Source organism: Melospiza melodia, chromosome 8 (genome assembly GCF_035770615.1).
Source record: "Melospiza melodia melodia isolate bMelMel2 chromosome 8, bMelMel2.pri, whole genome shotgun sequence".
NCBI lineage: Eukaryota > Metazoa > Chordata > Aves > Passeriformes > Passerellidae > Melospiza > Melospiza melodia.
In genome coordinates, this window is record NC_086201.1 from 14,537,208 (window position 1) to 14,561,782 (window position 24,575).

General features: G+C 48.5%; 1 protein-coding gene across 1 annotated transcript in view; it reads left to right on the forward strand.

The window, feature by feature from the left end:
* The first annotated feature begins 3,661 nt into the window (after positions 1 to 3,661).
* Positions 3,662 to 24,575, forward strand: part of IGFBP2 (insulin like growth factor binding protein 2) — a 56,147-nt gene continuing 35,233 nt past the window's right edge. The window contains exon 1 of the mRNA XM_063161862.1: positions 3,662 to 4,061. Within this exon, the coding sequence (XP_063017932.1) occupies positions 3,662 to 4,061 (400 nt within the window). The remainder of the gene's footprint in view (positions 4,062 to 24,575) is intronic.

Consider the following 24,575-nt stretch of genomic DNA (forward strand, 5'->3'; position numbering starts at 1 on the left):
ACACTGTTTTAATCTTCTTGACTTTTTTTTTCTTTCCTCCCTCCCCCGTGCCCCATTACCCATGAAGAAAAAATGAGGGAAAGAAAAAGGCAGAAGGGCACTTTGTTTTCTCCCCCCACGCACTCAGAGCTGTAAAATACTTCTTAATCATTGGTAGCAAGAGGATCTCCGTGCTGGGCCTCCACTTTTTGTTTGTGAGTTTATTTTTCCTAATTCATCCCTGACAAAGGACAGAGCCATAAAAGAATCAACCAGCACGTCTGTGGGAAAAAACTGCCCTGAAAAGGGTCGGAGGAATACTGTAGCATTTCCAAACAATTCCAAGGGCTAAAGCCTGTGTGAGATGCAGCTTCAGCTATAACTTGCCTTTCTAGGAACAAGCCTACATCTGTTTGGCAATGCCATATTTTGTAGGGTAAAATAAACCCTTGAGAACAAACAGGCCAGCTTATCCAGAGGGGTAAATGCTTGGGAACAGAGCTCACTTGTTAATCCTAAAACTGTCAGCAAAGACCCACTGGAGAAATTATAGCTGGCCACGGGCACTCAAGCTGTTTCCCTCTGCCTCCCCGCCTCCCCCATCCCCATAACAGCTGTAAAATCTTCTTTATTGTTCTGCTGGAGTTGGAGAGCAGCACAGAGAGGTCTCCCAGCCCAGGGCTGCAGCAGCAGGGGCAGGAGGAACATCTGATCCATTGTATCTGCACCGGTGTTATTGCTTTAGTGGCAGACAAAGAAAATGACGGTGATAAAAGGAGAACAGCCCGAGCACCTACTAAAGAGGCATATGAACAGGAAATCCTGGCTCGTTCCCACATCTGAGCTAAGTACGGTTTCTTTCCCTACAGGATCATTATGTTTAATGTCCTTCTGCAATTCAGGCAGCTGAGCCAGCCGAGCCCCTTCCCTCCCCCTCCTCTCCACCTTCCCTTCTCTCATCAGATTTCGAGCCCTCCCTGTGGAAAAATGATTTGTGCACAAGCAGCCTACACAACGGCGCTTAGAAGGAATTTGCCCCTGCCAGGAGTTATTAATGGCACCCCAGTAAATGCCCCCAGCAAAATGGGCCGCTGCAAGCATCAAGTGCGTGTTGAAAAATCGGGTTTAAATCGTCCCTTGGGCAATGACCTATTGGCCACCTAAAAAACACAGGATTGGTTTGCTGTATAATTAAGTTCAGGCCATCTCTTGTGCTTACACATGCAGAAACCCAGATGTCAGCTTGGTGCGAGTCAAAGTTCTGGGCTCTTTTAAAGCACCAGAAGACAGACTGCGAGGGCATAACATTTACCACTGGAAGAAAACCTACTTTGAATACTTGGAATATTTAACTGACTGCAACAGATAATTAGCCAAACCCTCTTACGCCTCCAAATATAGATTCATTAGTCATATGAAAATATCTCATTGGAACCAAATGTGAGTCATTAGTGAAGTCAACAGCAGATCATAAAAAAGGTACCGAGAGCCTCCTTCTCGCTATCCCTGAGAAGTTGTAAGTGTGCAGTGAAAATAATTTGCTCCATTTTCTATTGAACATCTGCTGGGAAATCTGTTTAAAAGGGAGGCTTTTGAAGAGCTGCTGGTATGCAGGGCTGTGCATCCCATTTTCCCGCTTCGAGATTTGTGGGAGTAACAATTGCAAATCCTCTGCTGGGCATTTTCACTGCATTTATTTTTCTTTTTGTCTTCTGGAAGAGACTTTCTCAAGTCACCCAGGCTAAAATTTGGGTTCTGTAATATAAAATGATATTTTGTAACATAAAGTAGAATAAAAATCTCTCCATTATTTGCTTGTAATTTCAGGGGAATATGTTGGTTGGCTTGAAATTTCAGAGTCCCCTGCACTCAGAGCAATAAGTGCTACTGCCACAGGGACCCCAAAAACAACTGGATACTTTCCAAAGGGAAATGGAGCTGGTTAACATCGGTGTCCTGCTTAAGCAAGGTGCAAAAAAGCAATGGTGTGCTTTAAAAACTAAAGCAAGTGGGTAGCTCCTCTATGGCAAGGTATCTGCAGCATGATGGGCAGACAGAGAAATTGACCATGCTTGATTAAACTCTTGTAAAACCTGAGTTACTGTTTGGGAAGACCCAGGGACTGGGTTGGGACTGCATACTCAGTCCCAGGACATATCACAGATTTCACAGAGCATGCTGAACGCTGCAGTCCATCAACCAACCCTGCAGTCATCAATCTCACAAACAAACATGTTGTTGTATAACTCCAGAGCCGCTAGTAATCCTGTGCCAAAAGTTGTGTTGTGCGAGTTGTCAACAGCAGCGTTCTGTATTTTTCTTAATTTGAAAAAAAATAAAACCAGAACAACAAGAAATTATACCATCAAATTTTAAATGCCCCAAAGCTGTCATTTTTCCTGTGGCTGAGGGAACTCAGGCTGCCTCAGTGCCTGACTTTAACCATACACTCCACAAAGATATTAACTGAGTTTTCCAGTTTCATTAGCTCAGTTGCATTCCCTTGATTTTGTTACTATTTTTTTTTATTACAGAAAAAAATGTCACCTCTGTGTAACACCCCTTGTAGTTAAAATCTTCTGTGTAGCCTGTGGCAGTTGGGCAGCAGGAAAAGGAGTGTGATAGGCTTTAAAATGGGCATTTCATACCAAAACGCCCAAAGCTCAGAGACCTCTGTTTTTGTGCCTCTGGTTGTACCCCACTTTTGGTTACCTTCATGAGGCAGTTCCGCATGGAGGTGCTGAGTCAGCTGTAATTTGATCAGGAGGCAAAATACCCTGTGGGCAGCCAGGCTGAAGACTTGGGGCATCCCTACGGGCATGGAGCGCTGGGTCTCCAAGAGGTCTCTCCCAACTGCAGGGTCCTGTTTCTATGGAGGCATGGTGGCTCCCAGGACCAACATTTGGTGAGCAACTGGGTGTTGGGACTGTCCCTGAGTTCAGGTGTCAGCCCCCATGCCCGTGGTGGCACCTGGACCGAAATGAGGCCGCTTGTGCCAGGCCTGGCCCTTTTGTGGCAGCAGGGTGAGAGTGGGCCCTTGCTTAACCCCCAGCTCCCCTCGCTGTTGGGGGTGTGGAGATCACCCCCCTCTCGGAGCACGTGCTGTGAGGCACGTCCCCAGCCCTCTGGTGGGGTGGGATCTCCATCCCTCCCTGTTCCAGGTGTGTCTGTGAGGCGGGTCTGGGTTCCCGTCGTGTTTAGCCCCGCCGTATTCAGCGGGCAGACCCGCATCCCCAGAGGGATGTGTCTCCCACTACAGTAGGCCCTCGCCCCGTGTCGGTCAGACTCCCCATTCCTCTCTGGCTCATCCCCAATCCCGTGTGCGGCTGGCCCCAGCCCACTCTGGGTCTGATCGCCGCTCCCCACCGGGAGGGACAGCCCCGACCCCCGCAGGGGAACGGGGGCGGGCACGGGGGCGGCTCTAGGACCCAGCGGCGGCGCGGCGCGCCCGGCCCCGCTCAGCTCCGCTCAGCTGCTCTCAGTCCGACACCGCGCCGAGCCGAGCCGAGCCGAGGCGTGCTGTGCTATACCGTGCCGTGCCTCGCCGGGCCGTGCCGTGCCTCGCCGGGCCGTGCCACGCCGCCTGGTTCCGCTCCGCTCCTCTCCTCTCCGCCCCGCGCCGCCCCGCCGGGGGGCCGAGCGGCGCGTCCACCTGCCGGCCCCGCCGCCCGTCAGTCCCGCCATGGCGCTCGGCGGGGTCGGGCGCGGCGCGGCGCGGGCCGCCTGGCCGCGGCTGCTGCTGGCGGCGGCGGCGGCGGCGCTGGCGCTGGCGGGGCCGGCGCTGCCCGAGGTGCTGTTCCGCTGCCCGCCCTGCACGGCGGAGCGCCTGGCCGCCTGCCCCCCGGCCGCCCGCCCGCCCTGCCCCGAGCTGGTGCGGGAGCCGGGCTGCGGCTGCTGCCCGGTGTGCGCCCGCCTGGAGGCCGAGGCGTGCGGTGTCTACACGCCGCGCTGCGCCGCCGGTTTGCGCTGCTACCCCGACCCCGGCGCCGAGCTGCCCCTGCAAGCCCTGGTGCAGGGACAGGGCACCTGCGCCCGCCGCCGCGACACGGCCGAGTACGGCGCCAGCGCCGAGCGCCCCGCAGGTGAGCAGCGCCCGGCCTCGGCCTCCGCGGGTCCGGCACGGCGCGCCGGGAGCCGCGCACCGGGGACGGGGCACCGAGCGCTCTGCGCGGCGCGCCAGGGACCGGGCACTGCGCCCCGGGGACCTGGGACTGGGCACCGCCGTCCGGGCTTCGGGCGCTGGGGACAGTGCACCGTGCATCGCTCACCGGGTACCGGGCGCTGGGGACAGGTGGGCGCTGGACACCGCGCCCTTGGGAACGTGTGCCGGGGCAGCACCGGGGTGGCGGAACGTCCAGGGGACAAATGAATCCTAAAGGGGAATCAAGGGGGTCCTCCCGGGGCAGAGCGACCCCGCGGGAGGGCAGACATGAGGGATCCCTGCGGGAGAGGAGCGAGAGTAAGTCCAGGGAGGCACAAAGAGGGAGGGAGTGAAAGGGGCTGGAGGGGGGAAGAAGCATGAGAGCATCCCTGAGGTGGGCATAATGGGGTGTTCGGGGGTGCAGTTACTTCGGGCTTAGAGAGGTTTGCTTGGTATGGGGCAGGAACCCCAGGGGTGGAATGTAACGAGGGGGGCGAGGGGGAATGCAGGGACTGCTCCAGGGGGCAGGCTGGAGGTTGGGGTCTTTTAGGAGAAAAAACCCACCATGGGAGCAGATACGGGTCAACTTTGTGGAGATGCAGCTGAGAGATAGGGAGGGTCCTTTGGGGAGCAGAGAGAAGTGAGCGTTCAGATTTGTGTTTGGTGGAAGAATAAAACCACCCTGAAGGGTGACGGATGCCCCACAGATAAGGAGAGAGGTGGTGTGTGAGGACCATGTGCTGCCTGGTGGGAAGGGGGTAGCTGAGGGACTGCTATGTGAAGAACCTGTTCCCTATGGCCACCCTTCCAGCAGAGTCCACCTTGGAGATGAGGTGACCTCTGCCAGCTCCCGTGGGGGTCCTGGCCCCCTCAGGCTCTCCTTCTCCGGGAACTGGGTGCAGGGACAAGAGGAATGCCTCCCGGGGACACAGCCTCGGGCACAGGGACACCAACAGGCTCCTGACCTGTTGCTGTGATTGCCGTGGGAGGGAGCGCTCTTCGGGTTGCCGCTACAGCAGTGCTGGGATTTATTAATGCCTCCTCTCCCGTGCAATCGACTGAATTGACAAATCAGCTCTGGAAATTAACACTAGCACTTTCTCCTTTGTAATCACCCCGCCTTGACTTCTGCCTCCTTGCTGGTTTTGCTCCCCTGGCTGTAACTTGGGTTCTTGACCCTGTTTGCATAACTAGTTCAGCAGCACGACTTTTGAACTCCCTCCCTCCCTTCCCTCTTGAGGCTTGATTTAAAAGCGCTCTGGACCGGGCTGTACCTCTTGGCTTCCCTCTCTTGGGGATGGGAATGCAGCCAGGTACCTGTGCATGCTCCTCAGGGTACCTGTGCATGCTGCTCGGCTCGAGGAGGAGAGATGGAGAGAGCGCAGTAAAGGAAAAAGAGCAGCACGGAGAACTTTGCACGTTTCAAGCGGCTGCTTCACACAGCCAGGCTGTGACTGCTGCTGTCCCCACTCCTGTCCCCTCTCCTGTCCCCTCTCCTGTCCTTGCTCCCTTGCCCAGCTGTGAAGGGCTGTGGAGAGCCAGGACTCTGGAGAACAATGTTAATGCAAAATCTTCCTTGACTACAGAATATAAGTGTCAAGGGAATGAATTTTAGACTCTCCAGAAGAAGCCAAGGGCATTTAGATTTAAGGAATTTGGCACTGACTTCCAGGCTTATGCTTTTACAAAAAGCTGGGGTGAGTGGAGGGCATTGCAGTGATGGGCTGAGAGGTGATTTTCTGAGTTAGTGCTTCTTTTTTTTCTTTTACAGACTTTAATTCAGAATTATGTTAACTTCACTCAGCATTTTGTTTGATTGGAATATCTTTATTCCTTTACAATGAGTGTGATTTATTTGTTTGTATCTCTGTGGATAATACACACACACACAAATAGCACACTGTAAGAACCCTATAACGTATGTGGTGTTCTGCAATATCCATAGGGGGTGAATAATCAAAATACTGGCACATCCTTAACCAGCGTGATGTGAAACATGCAGCTGGAATATTCACAGTTGAGCATGTCTTGGCAGAGGAGCTTGGACATCCAGAAAAGGGTTTGTGCTCTTCGGATTACAAAACTTTTAACAGGTTATTGTAGCCATTAGGAAAAAAAAAAATCCCAACCAAAACAACAACAAAAACAAAATCCGAATCTGCCAGCTTCACTTGATACTGTTCCCTTTAGACTGTCATCTTTGATCCCATCTGCACTTGCTTGCTAAACATATATGAGGGAGCTGAGTTTGCTTTTAGTTTTAAGCAGTGAGAGGGAAAGCACTCTGGCACCCAAAAGAGCAGGGACTGGAATTTGCTTTCAAATGCTGATGTTAAGCCAGTTTCAAGAGTGCCCCAAGAGCAAGTTTTTGCCTGCAAAAAGCAGGTGTTGAGGGCTTTTCGGTGTGGTTGGTTTTGTGGTGCCTTTTTTTTTTTTTCCTTTTAAAATGTGCTTAAAGATATTTACCCTTTTTCCCCTTTCCAGCTTGAAAAGGCTCCTTTGGCTGATTCAGGACTGGAATGCAGAGCTCGTGCTATTCCTAAATTAAGAGGTTGGCAAGTTTTTTTGTCCCTGATGAGAGGCAGAAGGATTGCCGAAATGAAACAAGGAATAAAACTCTGCAAATTCTCCTGCTATGGCTCCAGCATTGTTTAGTCTTCCACTAAGGTCTGTAAAGCCAATCCTGAAATGGTTGTAGGCGGAAAGTAACATAAACCACCATGTAGCTAAGGAGCAAGGGATGTAGCTCATTGCACAAGAGGCTTTGGGTATTTTGGAGATGTTGGGAATGTTGGAACAAAACAGCAGCAGTCTGTGGAAATCAGTCTGAGAACTTCTCCCCTCCCAGGGGAGGCGAGTGCATCAACCCCCATCAGTGGTGGGAGTGAGGTGGAGACTCAGCATCTACAGGGATCAGGGCCTTTTAGGTAGTTCTGGTGCCTCTGGACCTCATTCCATTGCAGTTTGTTTCGGGTCATGGTGTAACAAATTCCTGTACTTCTGACTGGAACCGCCTGACCTGGGGACAGAATTGTTACTGTGTGTGCAGAGCTGGTCTTGAGTGTGCTTATTCTCTCAGCACCTCAGCAAGATTATCACAGTGTTTTGCAGATGGTGTAAATGATGTGCCCAAGGTCCTCCAGGACACAGGGAGCAGAGTGAGGACTGTCTTTTCATTGTGTTAGTCTGTGTCCTGGCAGAAAATATCTTAGTCCCTGCAGCCACCCTCTACACCCTCTATTCAAAACAGGGCTAAGGTGGCCATATGGGTCTTGTAGACACAGTGTGATTTGAGAGGCATTTTAGGTAGCACTGGGGTCTTTCAAACCCTCCTGTCTCAGCCAGAGGGTGGGGATCCTGCCTTCTGTTTTAGCCATGATGAACTGGAATCAGGGGCTTGTGTGGTGTTGTCTAACTCTCAGCTTCCATGTCCTTTGCCCGCCCTTCTGCTGGTTCAGCTCTCATGTTATGTCAGAGCAGGCTGGTTCAGGAGATAGTCCTGCTGCAAGCTAGCCTTAAAAAACAAGTGTCAGGTCAATGACCTGAACTGGCTTAAGGTGCAGCAGGGTGCCCAGCAGGATGCCAAGTGCTGTTTCCAGGTGGGAACTTACGCTAAGAGGTGGAGCAGGGCAGATCTCAGTGATGTCGGCAAATGCCCTAGATTGTTTTACCCAAGCTATGAGAATAGTTGAAGTACATATTTTCTCCTAATGGAGACAAGATCCTTGGAATAAAACTTGTTCCACTCTTAAAAAATGTTTCTTGAGCCACTGTTCAAAGCTGACCAGTTGAAGGAATTTTTTTTCCCTTTGCCAATTCAGTTCAATTGTGTTTGTAGCATTACTTTGTTGTTGGGATACTTGTACTAATTTAGTGGGATATGTCTCAGAGCCCACTGCTAGCTAATGAGTCCTGCTTTGGAATCTCACTTACTTATTAAAACTAATGTTTTTTTTCAGTCCATGCCAGTGCAAAGTAACCTTTCCAAAGGGAAAGAGAGCTGTGAAAAGAATGTGGCTGCAAGCAAACTTGAACTTAAAGGTCTGGAGTTGCCTCACTCACCTGACCAGAGTCTCCACTTTGAACTCCCATGAGACGAAAACAGTGTCAAAATAGTTAACTGTTAAAAACACAGCTTGTTTTAGCATCCAGCTAAAATCCTTATTTGGGTAGCTCCAAATGCCACACATCCTTCCTTACAGGTCAGATGTCAAAACCTTCATTTCCCCTTGGCAGGCAGCTGCTAAAAGACAGTTTAATGTATTGCTTGAAAACACAGAAGACTCTGAGGTTGGAGGTAGCATAATGTAACTGGAATTTTAACAGCAACTTGAAAACCATGCCAGTAATGCTATGAATGCATTTTTCATTTCTACTGAATTGCCAGGAAGACTTCTGCTTTTCTCTTGCTTTTATAAGGAAACGAAGCATCCGTCATGATCTGCATGTGCATGTGTGTATCTGTCCTTCCGCCCCCACAACTTCTGACCCTGTCAGTCAAGCTGGTGGGTCCGATGCAGCAGTGGATGTCCTAAAAGTACTGCATTGCTAAAACATGGCTGAGGAGCAGAGGAGAGCCAGGCTGTGAGTGTCCCCCCCATCCTGCGCTGGAAGCACACGAGCAAGAGGGAGGTTAGTTATGGGTGCAGCAGTCAGGCTTTCAGCCCGATTTGTGCAAGCTTGGGCATTACCACACACCAGGGAAGCTGACTACCAGACCCAGATCCACAGGGGTGTGTTACTGTGTCCATAGCCACTGCAGCGGCTCTGCCCAGGATTAGCTGAACATCTGCACAGCTCCTTGCCTTGGAAGAAATTATTAAAAGTCAAATGCAATTAGGAACAGCTGTAGGGATTATAGGTGAATGAGAAAACCACACAGTTCATCTGTCCTCATTGCCTCTGGGGCTTTGCCAGGAGGTGGACCAGGGCTTCAGGCTCATCTGTGGCAGCTGTGTCTGGTCAAGAGCTAACCTGGTCGTCTTTTAAGTATTAAGACAATAAATAACACCTTTGTGAAGCAGCTTATTGAAAATAATGCTACCCCCTTCCACAGTCCCACTGGAGTTTGCCGTGGTGAGAGTGCTGCTGGTGTGAAAATGGTGGTTTGGAGGGAGAGGGAAGCCTGGGAAGATTTCAAGGCTCTGACCCAAAGCAGAAATGTGTTTTCATGCTGTCCCTTGGCAAATGATCTGTTTCCTTCTTGCCCTTTGCAGTTGTTTCCTTTCCTCTGGATTTCAGGCTTATACTCACTGAGTATGGTATTTGTCAAGGGAACAGCAAGAAGCCCCGTCTGTGAGAAAGTCCATGTCGTTTGTTTTATCCACATCCAGGAATTGAGCTGAGATAAACAATTCAGGAGGCAAAACAGTGAAAACTGGAATGTGAGAGGTGTCTTTGTGTATGGCTCTGTACTAGACCTGGCTGCAGTATCATCTGGGTCTAATTTATCTGCCCGATGGGTAGCTGTCGCTGTTATCCACAAACACAGCTGGATTTGTGAAGGCAGGGTTTCATCCCAGCAGCTAGCAGCATTCCTGTACCTGCTTTTCCTGGTCATATGTTCTGAGCTATGGAGCTAGGAGAAACAGTAGTTTCCTTGATGGATTTTTTAAATATCTATTTGGATTAGACAATTCTAAGCTTTCTGAACATGGTGACATCTGCCTTTCCTGCTGGGACTCCTTCAGGGAGGATCTTTTGCTCTAAGCAGACAGAATAACAGAAAGACCAAGGTAGAATGTAAAGATGCTGTATAAAGCATTTCTGTTACAGGAGGAAGGCTGAGTTTGGTGGTGTATTGCATTTTCAGGCGTAAGAATTCCTGTTTTCTTTCCTTAAATTGGGGTGAGATATGTAACTGTGATTAAGTGTCTGCTTAGCAGACCCTTCCTGTACTAGAGAGATGCAAATCCATTGCCATTGCTTATCACTTCCACCCATCTTCATCGTGGCTCTCCCCTGGGGAGGTGCTGCCGGAATCAGTGTCCCTATGGAATCAGTGTCCCTGTGAGGGTGCCCTTTAGCAGCACATACTGAGCACATTGTGCTTTCCAATTTGTTCTCTTTGACTGTTTGTGTCTGCCAGAAGGGGCAGGTTAGTCCTGAGGCCTGCATTAGTGTCTTCCCGTGGGAGGGAGCTGTAGTACATGTGTGCAACAACATGGTGCCTCATGAGTGCTGAGTGTGCTGTGGGACTGGGGGGCTGACCATGCTGCATGGCCCTGCTCTGCACTTGGGAGAGAAGGAAAAATCCTTGCTAGCAGTTCTAACATATTGTGCAGATCATTCTGCTGAGCTGATGTCGTGGCAGCCTCGTGCCACTTTATTCCCCGTGCGCATTTCTCATGCTCTGTTGTACAGGTCTTCGTTTTTGTTTGGACCCACAGATCCATGATAAGAAATTTACCCAACCAAATCTTCACTTTTCTGGAAGGATGAGTTTTCTGCCAATTTATCAGATTTCAAATCTAGTCTTATTATTCTTTCTACAAAGACAAATTACCTTCAGTAGACCAAGTCTGACTGAAACATCTCTGCCTACTTTCAGCAGTCACTGCCAGCAAGCTGGAAGGTGTTTCTCATTCACAAACTGGCCAAGCGTGACCTCATTAAAGGTTGAGTTGACACCCAATTACAAGAACACGTGATGTGATGGCTATCCTAGGTAAAGGCTGAGGAAAAAAGGGTTAGTGAACAGTTATCAGAGCTTTGCTGCAGCCCAGCATTTGACTGCTCTTTGTAATTGCATTATTGATTGATTTCTGCTCAGTGCTTTGCCAGACATGTCATTTAGTGAGAAAGATGAAGTCTCTTGTTGCATCAGCTTATGGTAGAAATAAATTGTTTAAGAAAGGAAAGGATCAGGAATTACATGCCTTTGTTATGGACTGAAATTCTGGGAGACATCAGGTCACTTTTATAAGCCTTGAACTGTCCTCTGACATTGCAGCTTTTATTCTGAAGAAAGCTGCACTGTGCCTCTTGGCTGGTGAGGGAACAAGTTCACTGCCTGGTGCTCTCTGTAGTCAAAGATCCCATTAATTCTGCCGGCTGCAAGGAATGATTTCTTGGTATTTCATTCTGGACTGTAATTGAGAGTGACACAAAGCACTGGTGGGAATTGGACTGTGTTGAAATCCCTGCTTTTTCTGTTTTCTGCAGATAAACCAGCTCAGGTGGGATGAGGGTATTTCTAATGCTCTGCCCTTGAAATTTATAATATTTTCAACACCTTACTGGCTGGAGGCTATTTTAGAGAGGTATCTTTGAGCCTCCTTGCAGCTTGCCCTTCTGCTGCAGGATGTCTACAACATTGACACACTGCACTCACTTGCATAACAACATGTGTGGGATTACATGTCCTGTAATATAATGAAAATTCATAAAGCTTTGCCCAGTATTTTTGCTCCAGACTACAGCGAGATTTCCCGGTATGATGTTGCTGGTCAGGCTTCCGCCAGAAGTCTGCTCTCAGCTCTCCTGGCTAGCTGTAGAAGGCTTAGTCCGAGCTGATGAATTTCTCTTGGCTTGGTGAGGAGATTGAAGCCTTCCTTCCCTTGTTTTCTCCTTGCTGTTTTCTAACAAGAAAAGAGTGAGCATCTGACATCCATTTCTTCAGGAGTGCTTGCTGCTCAGTCTGAGCTGACTGGTGAGTTGTTGACTGGTAGTGTTCCTCTTCTTTTGGCCATAATGAACAGGACTGCTTCTATGGCTTCTGCAGGGGTGGTTTGGGTAGGATTTTGTTTAGGCAGAAATCCAGGTTGTTACAGACTATTACAGAGATCATTAGAGCAGAAGATCTGGTTTTCTAGTGGTGTTTAGGGACTATTGCCATTCCTGGGACAGGATGCTGGGTCAGCAGTACAGGTACTAATTAGAGGCTAACCCACCAATTCATCACTGAATTTAAAGAGCAGTCTGGGGCTGGGAGAGAAAAGTGAGACTAGAGCAAAATGTTGCCTTCTTACAGGCCAGCTCACTGTGGGAATTCTGAGTCATTTTGTTATTGTTGATTTTAGTAACTAAAATCAGTGTATTCTCTCCTTTTTTTCCTTGCCAGACCCCACACACCCTGTCACCACAAGCTTTCAGATTCCATTAATTCTTGTGCACCAAGGGATTTTGGTTGATTAGATTCTTTCTCTGCAGAAGAGCCCAGCTTCCCACTGCCTGCAGATGGGACCTGTAAAGCTCAGCTGCCTCACACACCCAGCTGGGTGGTGGGAACACAGCTTCAGATGTCTTCAGGACAAACTCGGTGCCCTGTTCCTTTCAGAGCACCTGTTGCTGAGAGCATGGCCAAGACTGGGCAGGTGGAAAGCAACTGGTCTACTGAGCTTTGAATAAAGCCAAAATGCCTGTTTTGGGCTAGGAAGGTCTAGATGTCTCTGTACATAACTGAGGCATGGTTGGTCTGTGGGCATGGGGAGGAATTTGGCATGAAGCCCTCTGAAGCAACTGTCTTGTGTAGTAAAACTCAGGCTGTGGGAGTCGGTGTGAGGAAATCACAACATCCACTTTGGTTTCTGCAGGCTCTGTCCCGGGGGCTGGTTGAGTGTTGCAGGAGGCCACAGGAATCCTGCTTGTGACCACAGCTAGATTAATGGCCGCTTGGGCAGCTTTTCAGAAGTGAGGAATTTGTCCACTTTCACAATAGTGGGTAGAAATTCCACATGAATTAATTAGTCTTATTACAGGACTTGTCCTTCCTGCTTCTCCAGGGCTGCCTGAAACACTGAACTCATTACATGAAGAAATGGAAATAGTACTAAAAATAAGCACTGGTATTCCAAGCCTTTGTGAGGATACACACAGAGTATACTGACATCCTCCACCAGATGTGTTTCCCAAGCTGTGGCTTTTGGCCAGATGAGATCTAAACCCGAGTTTTAGATCAATTGCAGCCACTTAAACACCCCTGCCTGCTCCACGACTCAGTCTTCTCTCATCCTCTTATTCCCTGCTCAGTTTAGGCTGTTCATCTAGGCTTTGTAATTACTCACACAATTTCAGTTTGATGCTGTGTTCAGATCTGACCCTTGGATGTTGCACAGTGAAGGCTGTGCATTTCAGCCTCCTCTCCCCATTAGAATGGGTTTCCTACCTTGCAAGGACACTGTTGGCTTTTATGGCAGTGAAGTACTTGGAAGTACCCTTGTGAAAGGGTGCTCTGCACTTGAGTTGTGGTGGCATGGGACTTTGGAAATATTTGATTGAGTGTAGTCAGAGTAATGTTAGACTGAGTAAATATTTTGGGAACCCAGAGCCAATAATTTTCCCTTGCTTAGGTTTGTGGGGGGTCAGCCTGCAGAAATTTACCACCTCTCACATGGTTTTAAACAAATGTTGTGCGTGGACTCAGTGTGCTTTTATTTTAATCCCTTTTTAGAAGTGCTGATGTTGTCTTGAGATTTGCCCTGCTGGTAAGGGCAGGTGTACTGCTTGCTGGTCATTCCAGTGTTTGCTTTATGAACATTGCTGCAGATACTGTGGTTGGATGGACTCATTTTGAGTCCGACCCCTCCTTTCTGCTCAGCCCCACCTTTGTGATCCAGGCTTGGCTTGTGCTTTTTGGATGAAGGGAGTTCAACATGAGAAGCTGACCAGTGAGGTGGCAAAGTTCCCATGGTGCAGGTCCCACGGCACAGAGTGGTATGGTTTCTGATCAACTCTCTTGAGAATTGTGACCCTTATGCTGGACCATTGCCAAATGAGCTAACAAGGACTGAAAAACAGAATTTCCAGCATTAACAAAATGTGCCTGTACAAAGAGTAAAAAATGCAAATGCTGACATAGTTTCTTCTAATCTCAGATGAGTGGAAAGCTTCTGTTGTTCTAATAATGTTTGTTGTAGATTTCAGTCACTGCTTTCCTTCATTTTTCTGCTTATTCTGTTTATCATGCTGATTTCAAGGATTTCTTACCTTACTTACCTTACTCTTAGTCTGCTCCTGCACATCTGAAACTGACCTTTGCCAATTCAGACTGCACTGAAGGTATGACAGGGCAGTGGGTGATCCTGGCCAAATGTCTGTCACATTCGTAATCTGGCCTTGGGTGACAGCCAGCGATGCACAAACTGGGGATTCACGAAAAGAGTTTGGAGTGAGCCTTGAGAGGTGGGAACAGTGCTATGGAAACCCATCATGCTGCTGATACTGCTCAGCCCACGATTTCAGGGATTTCCGAAGCACAGCCTGCTCTGCTGGCTGCTCACAAAGGTGTCTTCATTTTTTGGTGAGCTGCCCTGACTTCCAGCAGGGCAGACAAACCCACAGTGATGTCTGTGTACATCAGTCCTGTGTCTTGAGGCTTCAGCTGTGGTGAGAAGGGAGGTCCCATCTCTTGGGCTGTGCCCAGTGGAAGAAGAGCCCTGCCCAGATCTGTTTTTATCCTTAGCTACAGGGTGTGCTAAGAGGGTTGAGCCTCTGGCTTGTCGTTGTCAGCAGTATCCTGTCCCCTGGAGCTGATCTGCCCTAGCAGAACTAAAATGTCTCAGCTGACCTAAAAAACTGCTTGTAATTGAAATGCAGTGGCCCCCATAAATATTTAACTGAGTGTGTGTTTTGCTGTGCATTTTTTTTTCCAGTTCTTCTCTTTTGCTTTTCCCTGCCTGTGTGTGGATAATCAACTGAATGCACATTCCCTCCATGGCATCCTGTGATGAAATGGCATTTTTGGCAGTTAAGTGATGCATCTTGCTTGTCTTCCATCATCATCATGTTTAAGATGGATATCAAGCTCAGTGTTGAGTGTATGAATGCTCCTGTGGGAATGTTTACACTCCCCTACAGGCTGCCCACTGCCATGCAAACCACATCCTGACAACCAGTGTGCAGCCTACATTAAGATTTTGCAACTCTGCTGTTGAAGCAGTGGACTACCATCAGATGAGGGAGGTTACCAAAGTTTTCCCAAGAAACAGCTGTGGATGGACTGGACTTCAGGTTGTGAGGCAGAAGGAGCCTGCAATGCAAGGCTGGAATTAGTGCAGTCAGACAGTAACAAAGGTGTCTCTGTGAGCAGCCGGCACACTGGGCTGAGCTTAGGAAATCCCTGAAATTGTGACCTGAGCTGGGCTGACTGCCTGACACCAGTACCTTGTGCACAGTGTGCAGTCTGCCCTGTAGTGGAGTCACCCCAGCTGGGATGCTCTCCTTTCTCCAGCTGTGGAAGCATGCACTATGCCTGAAGGACATGTAGCCAGAGCCTGGCAGGGACTAGGACAGTGCAGATCAGACTGCTCCTGTGGTGGAGTTAGGCTGGGCGTGCTGCAAAGCCTTTGGAAAGGGTCACCCATAATCACAGCTTAACCCGGAGCAAATGTGATTTCCCATTGTGACAGAATTAACGGCTGCATTTCAGAGCTGGAGAGGTGTTGGTTCCCCTCTGATCTGAGCCCAGTGCAGATGCAAGGGCAGTGCTGCCATCCTGTCCTGGCTGACATGTCCTGGAGAGAGTGGAGCTGTGCTGTTCTCAGCTGGGGTCAGACCCTGGGCCAGAATTGCAGGTTTGCCCTTTTCCCAGACAGACACATGCATCTGTTTAAGCCAGCCAAGGCACAGGGAGAGTGAGACTGAATCTCCCCAAAACCACCCCTATATCCCAAGCACCTGACATGGGGGCCACAGGAGTGGGATTAGACACCAGAATTTGAGGACACACATGTTGCAGTGCTGCCTGAAGGGTGCTTCTGTCCAGGGGCTTTCCTGTGGAGAGACATAGCCGAGGAAGCAGAAATAGCAAGTGACTAAATGTCACGGTTACATTCCTGCCATCTGAAAAGAATTCCCTATTTTCTTTTGGCTGCAAAAATTAACTTCCCTTTTCTCCTCTCTGAGCGGGCGAGCTGGCTCCCGGTGGCTGTGCCCTCGTGGCGGATGCACAGGACGGTCCAGGTCAGACTGAAAGGAAAACTCTCCTACTGGGGGCTTTTCACTGTTGTGCTCCTTTCTAAAGGAAATGTGCAGGGCTTTTCTTGGCCCTTGTGAAGGCCAAGATGCAGGTCTGTAGCTGGAATAGGATAAGACTGGCCTCATTTGGGAGCTCTTCTGGGTTTTGAGCTGCTTGCTTCCCTTCTGCATCCCGCTGAGCTGTGTGGGGTGGGGGCTGGTGGCTGGCATCCGGCTTTTTGTTATTCATGTAATTAATCTCATTCCTCCCCGACTGTGGCTCTGCAGCCCCCAGGCACTGACTGGCTGTTTAGCCTCTGCTGCACAGTAAGAGCTCCACCTGGGAGTCAAGGAAACTGAGGCAGGTACAGCTGAGTGTGTTGTTTTTGGGCGTGCTTGTCCTTTGGTCCTGCTGGAAGATTCAGTAATGTACCTTAGGAGAGTAAGTTCCTTAGACTGAACAGCTTGCTAGTTGCTCCAGTGATGAGCACTACCGAAATTATGATGGTGCCACGTGTTGCCTAGTTTGAAAATGCCAGGGAGGGGAAAACACAGAAAAGGCTCCAGTGCAAAATTCCCCGTGATTTAAAAAATTTCTTTTGATACTCTTTGCAATAGCAGAAGTCTGGACTTTTGTGGGATGAGAGCCTGATGGGTAAGGAATGACTTAGCAGCTGCTCCACCTGGGAGTAGTCAAGAGCTTGGTCCTTTGACTTGCAAAATCTTTTGTGAGCCCTCTGGGATCCCCTTAGTGCCAAGAAGAAAATATGCATCATTATACCCGTGCTGACCATGTGCATTCAGGCCAGCATGCTCATCCCAGTCTCCCTTGCCTTTTTCCTTTGCTGCTTTTTTTTTTTTTTCTTTTCTCTGGAGCCCTGTAGTTTTTTCCCATTGCATTTTTTTTTGGTCAACAAGTTTATTATTTTCCTGCTATGAGGTGCTGTGCTTTCTTTCTTCCTCTCGTGTTCTTGCTGCTTTTCTGCCAGCCTCATCTTCTCTCCCCAGGCTTGGTCTCATATTTGCTTCACATATTTTCAGCAGGGTGCTAGCAGGATTATTGTGACCTGTCTGGCTCAGTGAAGACCTGCTGCAACCTGCCATTCATTGATCCAGCGGGAAGAGCCGTCAAGGAGCGCTCCTGCCAGGTTGGGAGGGTCGGGCAGAGCTCTGCACAAGCGTGCCTGGGAGCTGTGCAGGTGACACTCTGGGTTTGGAGTATGATGGAAGCCACGTGTTGGTTCCTGCTTGGGACTGATCCTTTTGGTTTGGCTGCCAAACCATTTGAAAGAAAACAAAAGGCAAAACTAAGGTTTTATTCTGGTAACTTTGCAATATTGACATTTCTCCTTGGAAACACAAAGGAACCTCAAAGCAAGCTTGCAGAGATATTTAGGGAGACCAGCAGCTAAAGAAGTTCACCACTTGAGCATCTTTACGGAAAGAAAAGGGAATGAACATCTACAGTCTCAAAAGCAATTCCAAAGAACATGCCACCAGTGATCCAGGGATGTGTGAAAAGTCATCCCAAACTCTTCCCATGCCTGAGAGGTGAAGCCAGGCTGTCTGGGCTCCCACACCGTAACACATGGGTTTTGCAAAACTCTGACATTTCAGTTGGCAAAAGCAGCTGGTGGTGTTTAGGGGAGAGCCTGGAGGAGCACAGTGATCCCTCTGGGCCTGATGAACCTCCTGAGCAGCAACTGCAGGAGCCAGCGGGATCTCTGGTTCAGTGGGTGTGGAAGACTTTAGTCCCAAATGGCCAAACTCTTGGTGGCTTGTGTTGTCATTGCTCCTCCAGTTCTTGCTGAAATTGGGCCATAAACATACCTCCTTGGTGGAGCTGCTGGCACACAGGCTCCCTCCACCCAACTGGCCCCAGAACTGACCACAATCTTCTATTTCTTTTCCTTCTAAAAGGACCAAAAAGAAGCATTGGGTTTGACCATAAGCCAGCCTTTTTGACTTGATTGCTGTTACTGCTGTGATTAAACCCAAACAAAACCAAAACCTGGAATGTTTTCTGTATGTCCACTTTTAGTTCCTTTTTTTTTTCCAGGTCATCAGCCAAACTAAACAGTTCCAAACAGACCCCAGGTGTTTGCACTGTCCTGCTTTTCATGAAAATGCACAGTTCCTTCATAAAAATGTGTGCAAGAATTTGGGGTTTTCCTACTCGCTCTCTTTCTTAAGGGCATTCAAAGAGAGATCCTCTTAGTTATAGCTGTACAGAGATGTCTTTATCCTGGCACTGTCTCTCTCCAAGGCAGGACAAGGAGAAGCCATCAGGAAGCTGTGGAAAGAGCAGTGTGACTGAGGACCAAAGTGAACTTAGGAGCAGAGCCCTCCAATGAAGTTATCCTGGGGGTAGTGTCGACCCTCTGGGTGGGTTAAATGTCTGCATCTCTAGCCACCCCCTTTCTCCCCTCCTGCAAACCGAGCAGAGCTTTGCTGGAAGCCCATCCCAAACCTGAGGCTGGTGGCTTGTAAAGTGGTGCCAGTCCAGTGCCTGGACTGCACTTGGACCAGTGCCCATCCACTTTCCAGAGTGGGGGAGCCAAGTCCACAAGGGAGATTTTCCCAGGTTTCAGTGAGTCGAGTGACCATTATGGCATGTGGGCTGAGACATATGTGGACTTTTATGTCTTGGCTCTTTTTCTCCAATTACCTGAGGTGCTGTCTGTCGTCTCAGCATGTAATTCCTCCCTGCTTTGCATCATAATTCCAGCCAGTGCAAATTGCTCTCCTCCTCCGCTGATATCCGTTCTGTTCTCTGACTTAGCATTTCTGCTGCTGCTGAGTTCTGGCCTTCCCCCTTTGGGGGCTGGCACCCACCAAACCCAGCTGAGAATGTGGCCCTTTGTGCTGGAGCTGCTTGCAGGAGCTGGGGAGCTTTGCCTTCCCTGCTGCGAGCCTTTTTGGCTGGAGAACGTGTGCCCTTTCCTGGTGGGGAGGGATTTAGGGGTGAGGGGGAGGTGAGAGCGCTCCTTGTGCTGGAAGAAAAATGATGAATGACTCTCTTGTGCTTCTGAACAAAACCAGGAAATGGGGGGGGGAAGCAAAAAAAAAGAGGAAATGAGAAACAGTAAAGAGGCCTCCCCCGCCTTCATATAAGCAATCACTCCACAGCATCTGGAGCCCAGTAAAAGGGCTGTTCCCAGGAGACCTCACACTCAACAGCCACACAGATCTCCTTTATTGCACCCTCTTGGGGATTGCACCCTCACCCTCCTCCCCTGTGCTGACCCTGCACCCCAAACCAGCCTAACAAGGGCGAACTGAAGCTCAGTTTCCATGGCCATGAGCACCAGAGATGCTCGAGTGTGGCTCGGCTGGCAGGGCCTGGGTCCACCCCAAGAATGTGGTTGTGATGCTGTCGAAGCAGCTGGAGCACCTGCATGCTGTTTGTGCTGGCATGCTGCCTGGCAGCACCAGGGCACTGACAATTGTGGTACTCTTATCTGGTGTGAGATCTGCTGGAGTGCAGTCAGCTCTCCTGCTCCCTCCCCCAAAACTGTTCTGGATGCATTAGATGCAGTAGGGAAGAGCAGAGTGGGTCACTGCCCATTGTGGTGTCAGATTTTAAGCACCCTCCTTTGTTATTTGTTAAAAACCACGTCTGGTAGGAGCCTCAGTAGGTTAAGCTCTTTCTTACTGTAACCTTGCTGGCATTGCTGGTTTAGCCATTGTGGAAGGGGCTTGTTTGCAGTAGGAAAACTGTTCCTGAGTGCAGCTTTAAAATCATAATGCAAGTTTCAGAAACAGAGACCCTGAGAGGGGAGTGGTTCCCATCCATTTCCAGATGGAGGTGATCACAGTTAATCACTGAGCATCCTTATGATCCCAGCCAAAACACTGGGTACTAATTTAGTTGTAGCTCTTACTCTTCTTTGGTGTTCATCAAGTCCCAATTGAATTTATATGTTAGGTGGGATGGGATTTGGCTGTTAGTTTCTCTTTCCTGAGCTGAGAGGAGCTCCTCTTCTCCTGGATGTAAGTCAGTGAGCTGTTGTCCTCTAGTCTGGAGATGGGGAGTGTTTCTGATGTGGCATTTGGGTCTTCCCTGGGAATTTTTGGTGTCCAGGTCTCTGTAACAGAATTGTTTGTCGCATAGGTAATGGAGATAGTGGGCAGCCTCTGTGGTGATGGATGTTTTTGTTGCTTATATCCAGAGATTATACTTTCATCAGGCTTCATTGCAGTGCTTATTCACCTGCTTGTGTGACCCCATTTTCATTCATACAAATCTGAAGGATTGAATGCATTATCTGAAGAATACATTATCTCTTTTTGTGGGCATGGGAAGAGAAAGTTTTCTATTGTGAAAAGTTAAATCACCGCTTTGAATATTTGCAGCTGTTGTTGAAATCCCCTCTTATCCCTTTGTCAGCACAAGGGAATCCTTATCCTGTTTCACAAATGCAGTGTCCCTGACACATATCTCTGCCTGGCATGCTCCCAAAGAAGCTTCTTCTTGAGGGGCTGAGGAGAGGGATGGCTGGGCTCGCACAGGTGCTGCCATGGAGGAAAGGCAGACATTGCAGAGGAGTCACAGACACCCCACTGTTTTGTGGAGAGACAGCAGTTATGTGACCAGTCCTTGAAGGAGGGCAGCTTATGATTCACCCCATTCTTCCTTTTGCCTTTACATGAGCAATGCTTTTAAAGCAGGGGTCTTGATGGCTGGGGAGGGGAGTGTGCTGAGTCAGCAGCTGTTGCTGAGAGATCAGACCCTGATGGGGGGTGTGAAGTTATGGGGATGCCTCAGGCCATTGAGCCTTCTCTGCTGGCTGCCCCTGTGTGAGGGGGGACCTTGTGCTCTCCTTAGTGCAAACCAGCAGCATTTGAGCCTGGTAAATTTACTTTCTCTGGATGTCACTTGGTTGGAAACCCTGGGTCAGTTGACTGGGTGACTGTTGCATTTTGGTCCTGAGCTCCTCAGAGTTAGATGGGCCCACTCAAAGCGAGAGAAATCTTAGGAATTGTCTTCCTTGGGAAAAGCTCCTGAGGGAAGTCTGACTCCTCTGTGGTTTCCATAACAGCATGCTGAGGTGTCTGCATGTCCTAATGTCTTACTAATTTGCCAGTGATGATTTTTTTTGAGTTATTTTAAACAGGCGCATTGTGCAACTAATGGGCTTTTTATTGGTGGTAAACAAGCCGAGCTAGACAGGAATGCTGCCGAGGCTGGACTGGCAGGCTTGCCTCTCAGTGCTGTAGAAATAACTTGTTCCTTTTTTTCCCTTAAAGAGGGAGAGAGAACCCGTGGCTCTTCTGCAGCCTGATGCTCCCCATGGAAGCAGTGGCAGAGCAGCTGAGGTGCACGCTCTGTACCTCATGGCCTGATTTTTGGGTCTAAAATTGCTTTCTGAATTGGCTTAAGGGACTGTAACCTTTGGTGGGAAGCCAGTGGCTTTGCCCACACACTATGGCTGGATGGTGCAGGGCCCAATCCTCTCCTGGCCCAGAGAGCAGCTTGCTGCCCGGCAGTGCCTGGGATGCTCAGGGCTGAATGCATGGAGCTGGTGCGTCTCCATTGGGGCCATGGAAAACACAGTCTCTTATCACGCCTCTTGCTTGATGGGGTCAAAACTGAGCACACAGAGCATTTCCTCACTCCTGGAGGGGAGTGAGGGCAGGTTGGATCAGCTCCACTCAGGGGAATGCAGGTACTGCCACGGAGTGTGTGGGCACTGTGGTGCCTGGCAGTGCTCGCACAGCGCTCGCTGCGGGGCCGTGTCTGGCCTCAGCCTCTGTCCCTGCACTGTGTGTGCCACCACCGGCCAGGATAACCTCAAGTGAAAAGTATCAGACTTCAGTGGCCAAGAAAAGAGTGCTGACCTATTTTGGACACTTATTTATATTCAAGTTGCTTCTCTCTGTCTCTGTGAAAAAGCTGTAGTGACTCCAATACTTTTTAAAAGTTTTTTCCCCTCCCTTAGCTTTTGTTTGTAACCGGATATGATCTAGGACTAACATCTGTATTTTTCAGTAGCCAGAATAAATGTCTTATTATCTTTTATTTTTCTTGCTCAAACAACACTTTTACGGAGCAAAGCCAGTTTTGTAATACAGCTAAGCATTTAGTTGCATTGTGTCTCAATTTTTACAGGTTGTCCTTTTATTAAAAGTCTTTACTATAATTCCCAGTTTTCAGACCAAAATGGAAAAAAGTTGGAAGTATGTCACTGCTGTTTCTGATTGTGAGCAACAAAAAGTCATCTAATGTAAAGTCACAAAACTTCTGGAAAACTGTTTGTTTTTTGGGTTTCTTTTTTAGTACGGCTTCCTTCTGTCACTTATTGGCGGTTTGAATTTGCTGGAATCTTGATTTTCTGAAGGATCTTACTGGTGAAAATGTTTTGGGTGTGGTTTTTTTGGGTGGTTTTTATTTTTTTCTTGTTTTGACAGCTATTTGCTAACTTGTACTGCAGTTCACAGTTAATTTCTTATGTTTTTTAAAATTGAAGCTGTAGTTTCTCTTCACAAAATTCTGCTATTAGATTAATCATGAAATCTAAGCAGCTTGGTCTGGGTAGCTGTGTGCACTAACCTTAGGTGGATACTTGCAGTCCTGTAGGTTTTAGGATTTGCAATTCTGTCAACAGTAGGAATCTAAGTTAGATACTTAATCAGCAAGGAAAACAAAGGCAAATGCTATGAATATTCACAGTTCATCCATATAAATGATGGTTGTATCCATAATACTGTATTCCATAATTTTTTCTGCTTTAAGCTAGGAGGGTTTTATTGTCTATTTTTTTTTTTTTTTTTGTAGTGTTGTGGTTGGATTTTTGTTTGTTGGCTTTTTTTTTCTTTTTTCCTTTCTGTGTGTGTCTTTAAGACCTGAAAGAGCAAGGCTGAAAAAGCTTGCTTTATGGAAATTGCAAATCCTTTGGCTTCGCTACCTTGCAAACTCACTGAACAGTGCCAACCATGCACTGAACTAGCTGTGCCCTGTGCAAGTTCATCTACATGAAGATCCCATGCAACTCCCAGAAGGCCAGTGGGAGCCTTTCCATAATCCTTGCCTGCAGCTGGATTTGACCCAAAGTATATCTGAGAAAGATTATGGCATTGTCTCTGTTGAACAGAGTTTTGGTGGCTGTTGTGCTGTCACATCTGTGTTCTGTCTTTAGCGGCTGACATGAAATTACCAGTTTGCATGCCCAGACAGACACACAGCCATTTGTACCCCTGTGTGCAGTGAAATGTCTGTGCATGGATGTGGCTGCATGGGATGACCCCATTGCACCATGGCAGAAGGGCTGTGCTGGCTCCCTGGGCCGATGGCTCTGTGGCATCAAGTAAAGCTGCTCCTTCAGCATGGTCAGGCTGCAACTGTTGCTGTTGGTGAGGTTAGCCCTGTGCAGGGTTTTGGAGAGAAGGAGTACAAATTTTCCTATTCCTCAACTACAGTTTTCCTATTCTGGACATACATGGAAATGATTGTTAAATTTCCCTTGACTCCATCAAGGATTAGTCCCTTTGCACTTTGGCCTCATTATCTTCATGATTGGTGGTGGTCTTGTGCATGTTTGGCTTCACACCTTACACACCAGAATGTCAGCATTAGGACAAATTTTTTATAAAGTTACTGGGGAAAACTTATGTTCCATGTTGTTAGTTTCTTGGAGACATTTGGATCCAAAGCTGAGGCTTGAGTGTTCTTTCGTTGTGTTGCTGCCACCATATTTGTCTCTAAGCAGGAACACAGATTAAATTACAGTGCACCTCTGATAATGTGCACATATGGCAACTCTCTGAAGTTTCATATTAATTTTTATGTTTCATGTGGTGAATAATCATGCTCACACATCCAGAGGGTTGAGGAAAGAACAGGACACAGTAATTGCTGGATATGAATTTCAAAATTCCCTGTGGAAGACTGTCTAATTAGATTTAATGAGCTGGCTGGTGAGCATGCGTGTGCATGTGTGCTTTCACCACCTCTCTTGAGCCAACTGGATCAGAAGTGCTTATGTGTGTCCGAGGTGAACTGGAGGAATATGTGGAAGAGATATTTTTACACTTGGAGAGTGCAGGTTTGAAGCAGACTTCTACCTGCTTTTCTCGTGTGTGTGCTGTAAAGAGGGACTTCCACCATGGAGGTGAAGCATTTGATATTACGGGTGGTAAATTGGAAGTGACTTCACTGTGGTTCCAGCTGCTTAGGTGAGGAGAGATGGGAGCAGAGTATCTGTGTCTGTATCTGTGCAGTTGGTGTCCCTTCCTCTGTAATGTACTCCTCAGAGCTGCTGGGGCAGGGGGTAGCAGAGCTACAGCAGGTCACAGGATGTGTTGCCACCGAGCTGCCAGGAGAAGGTTTTGAATTAGCTGGAGGCAAATGGTCAGTGGGGCTGGGATTTCTGTGAGCAAGGTGGATTACAGCCGTCAGGTTTGAACATTGCTGTATCTCTGATCTGCTCTGCTGGCTGGTTTCCCACCCCTCCATCACTGGAGACAGCCCTGAGGTGATTGTGTGCAGTTTGGCTTTTTTTGCAGGGATCATTGCCATGGGTCAGTGCTCTGTTTCCAAGAAAGACCAGAGTGAGCAGAG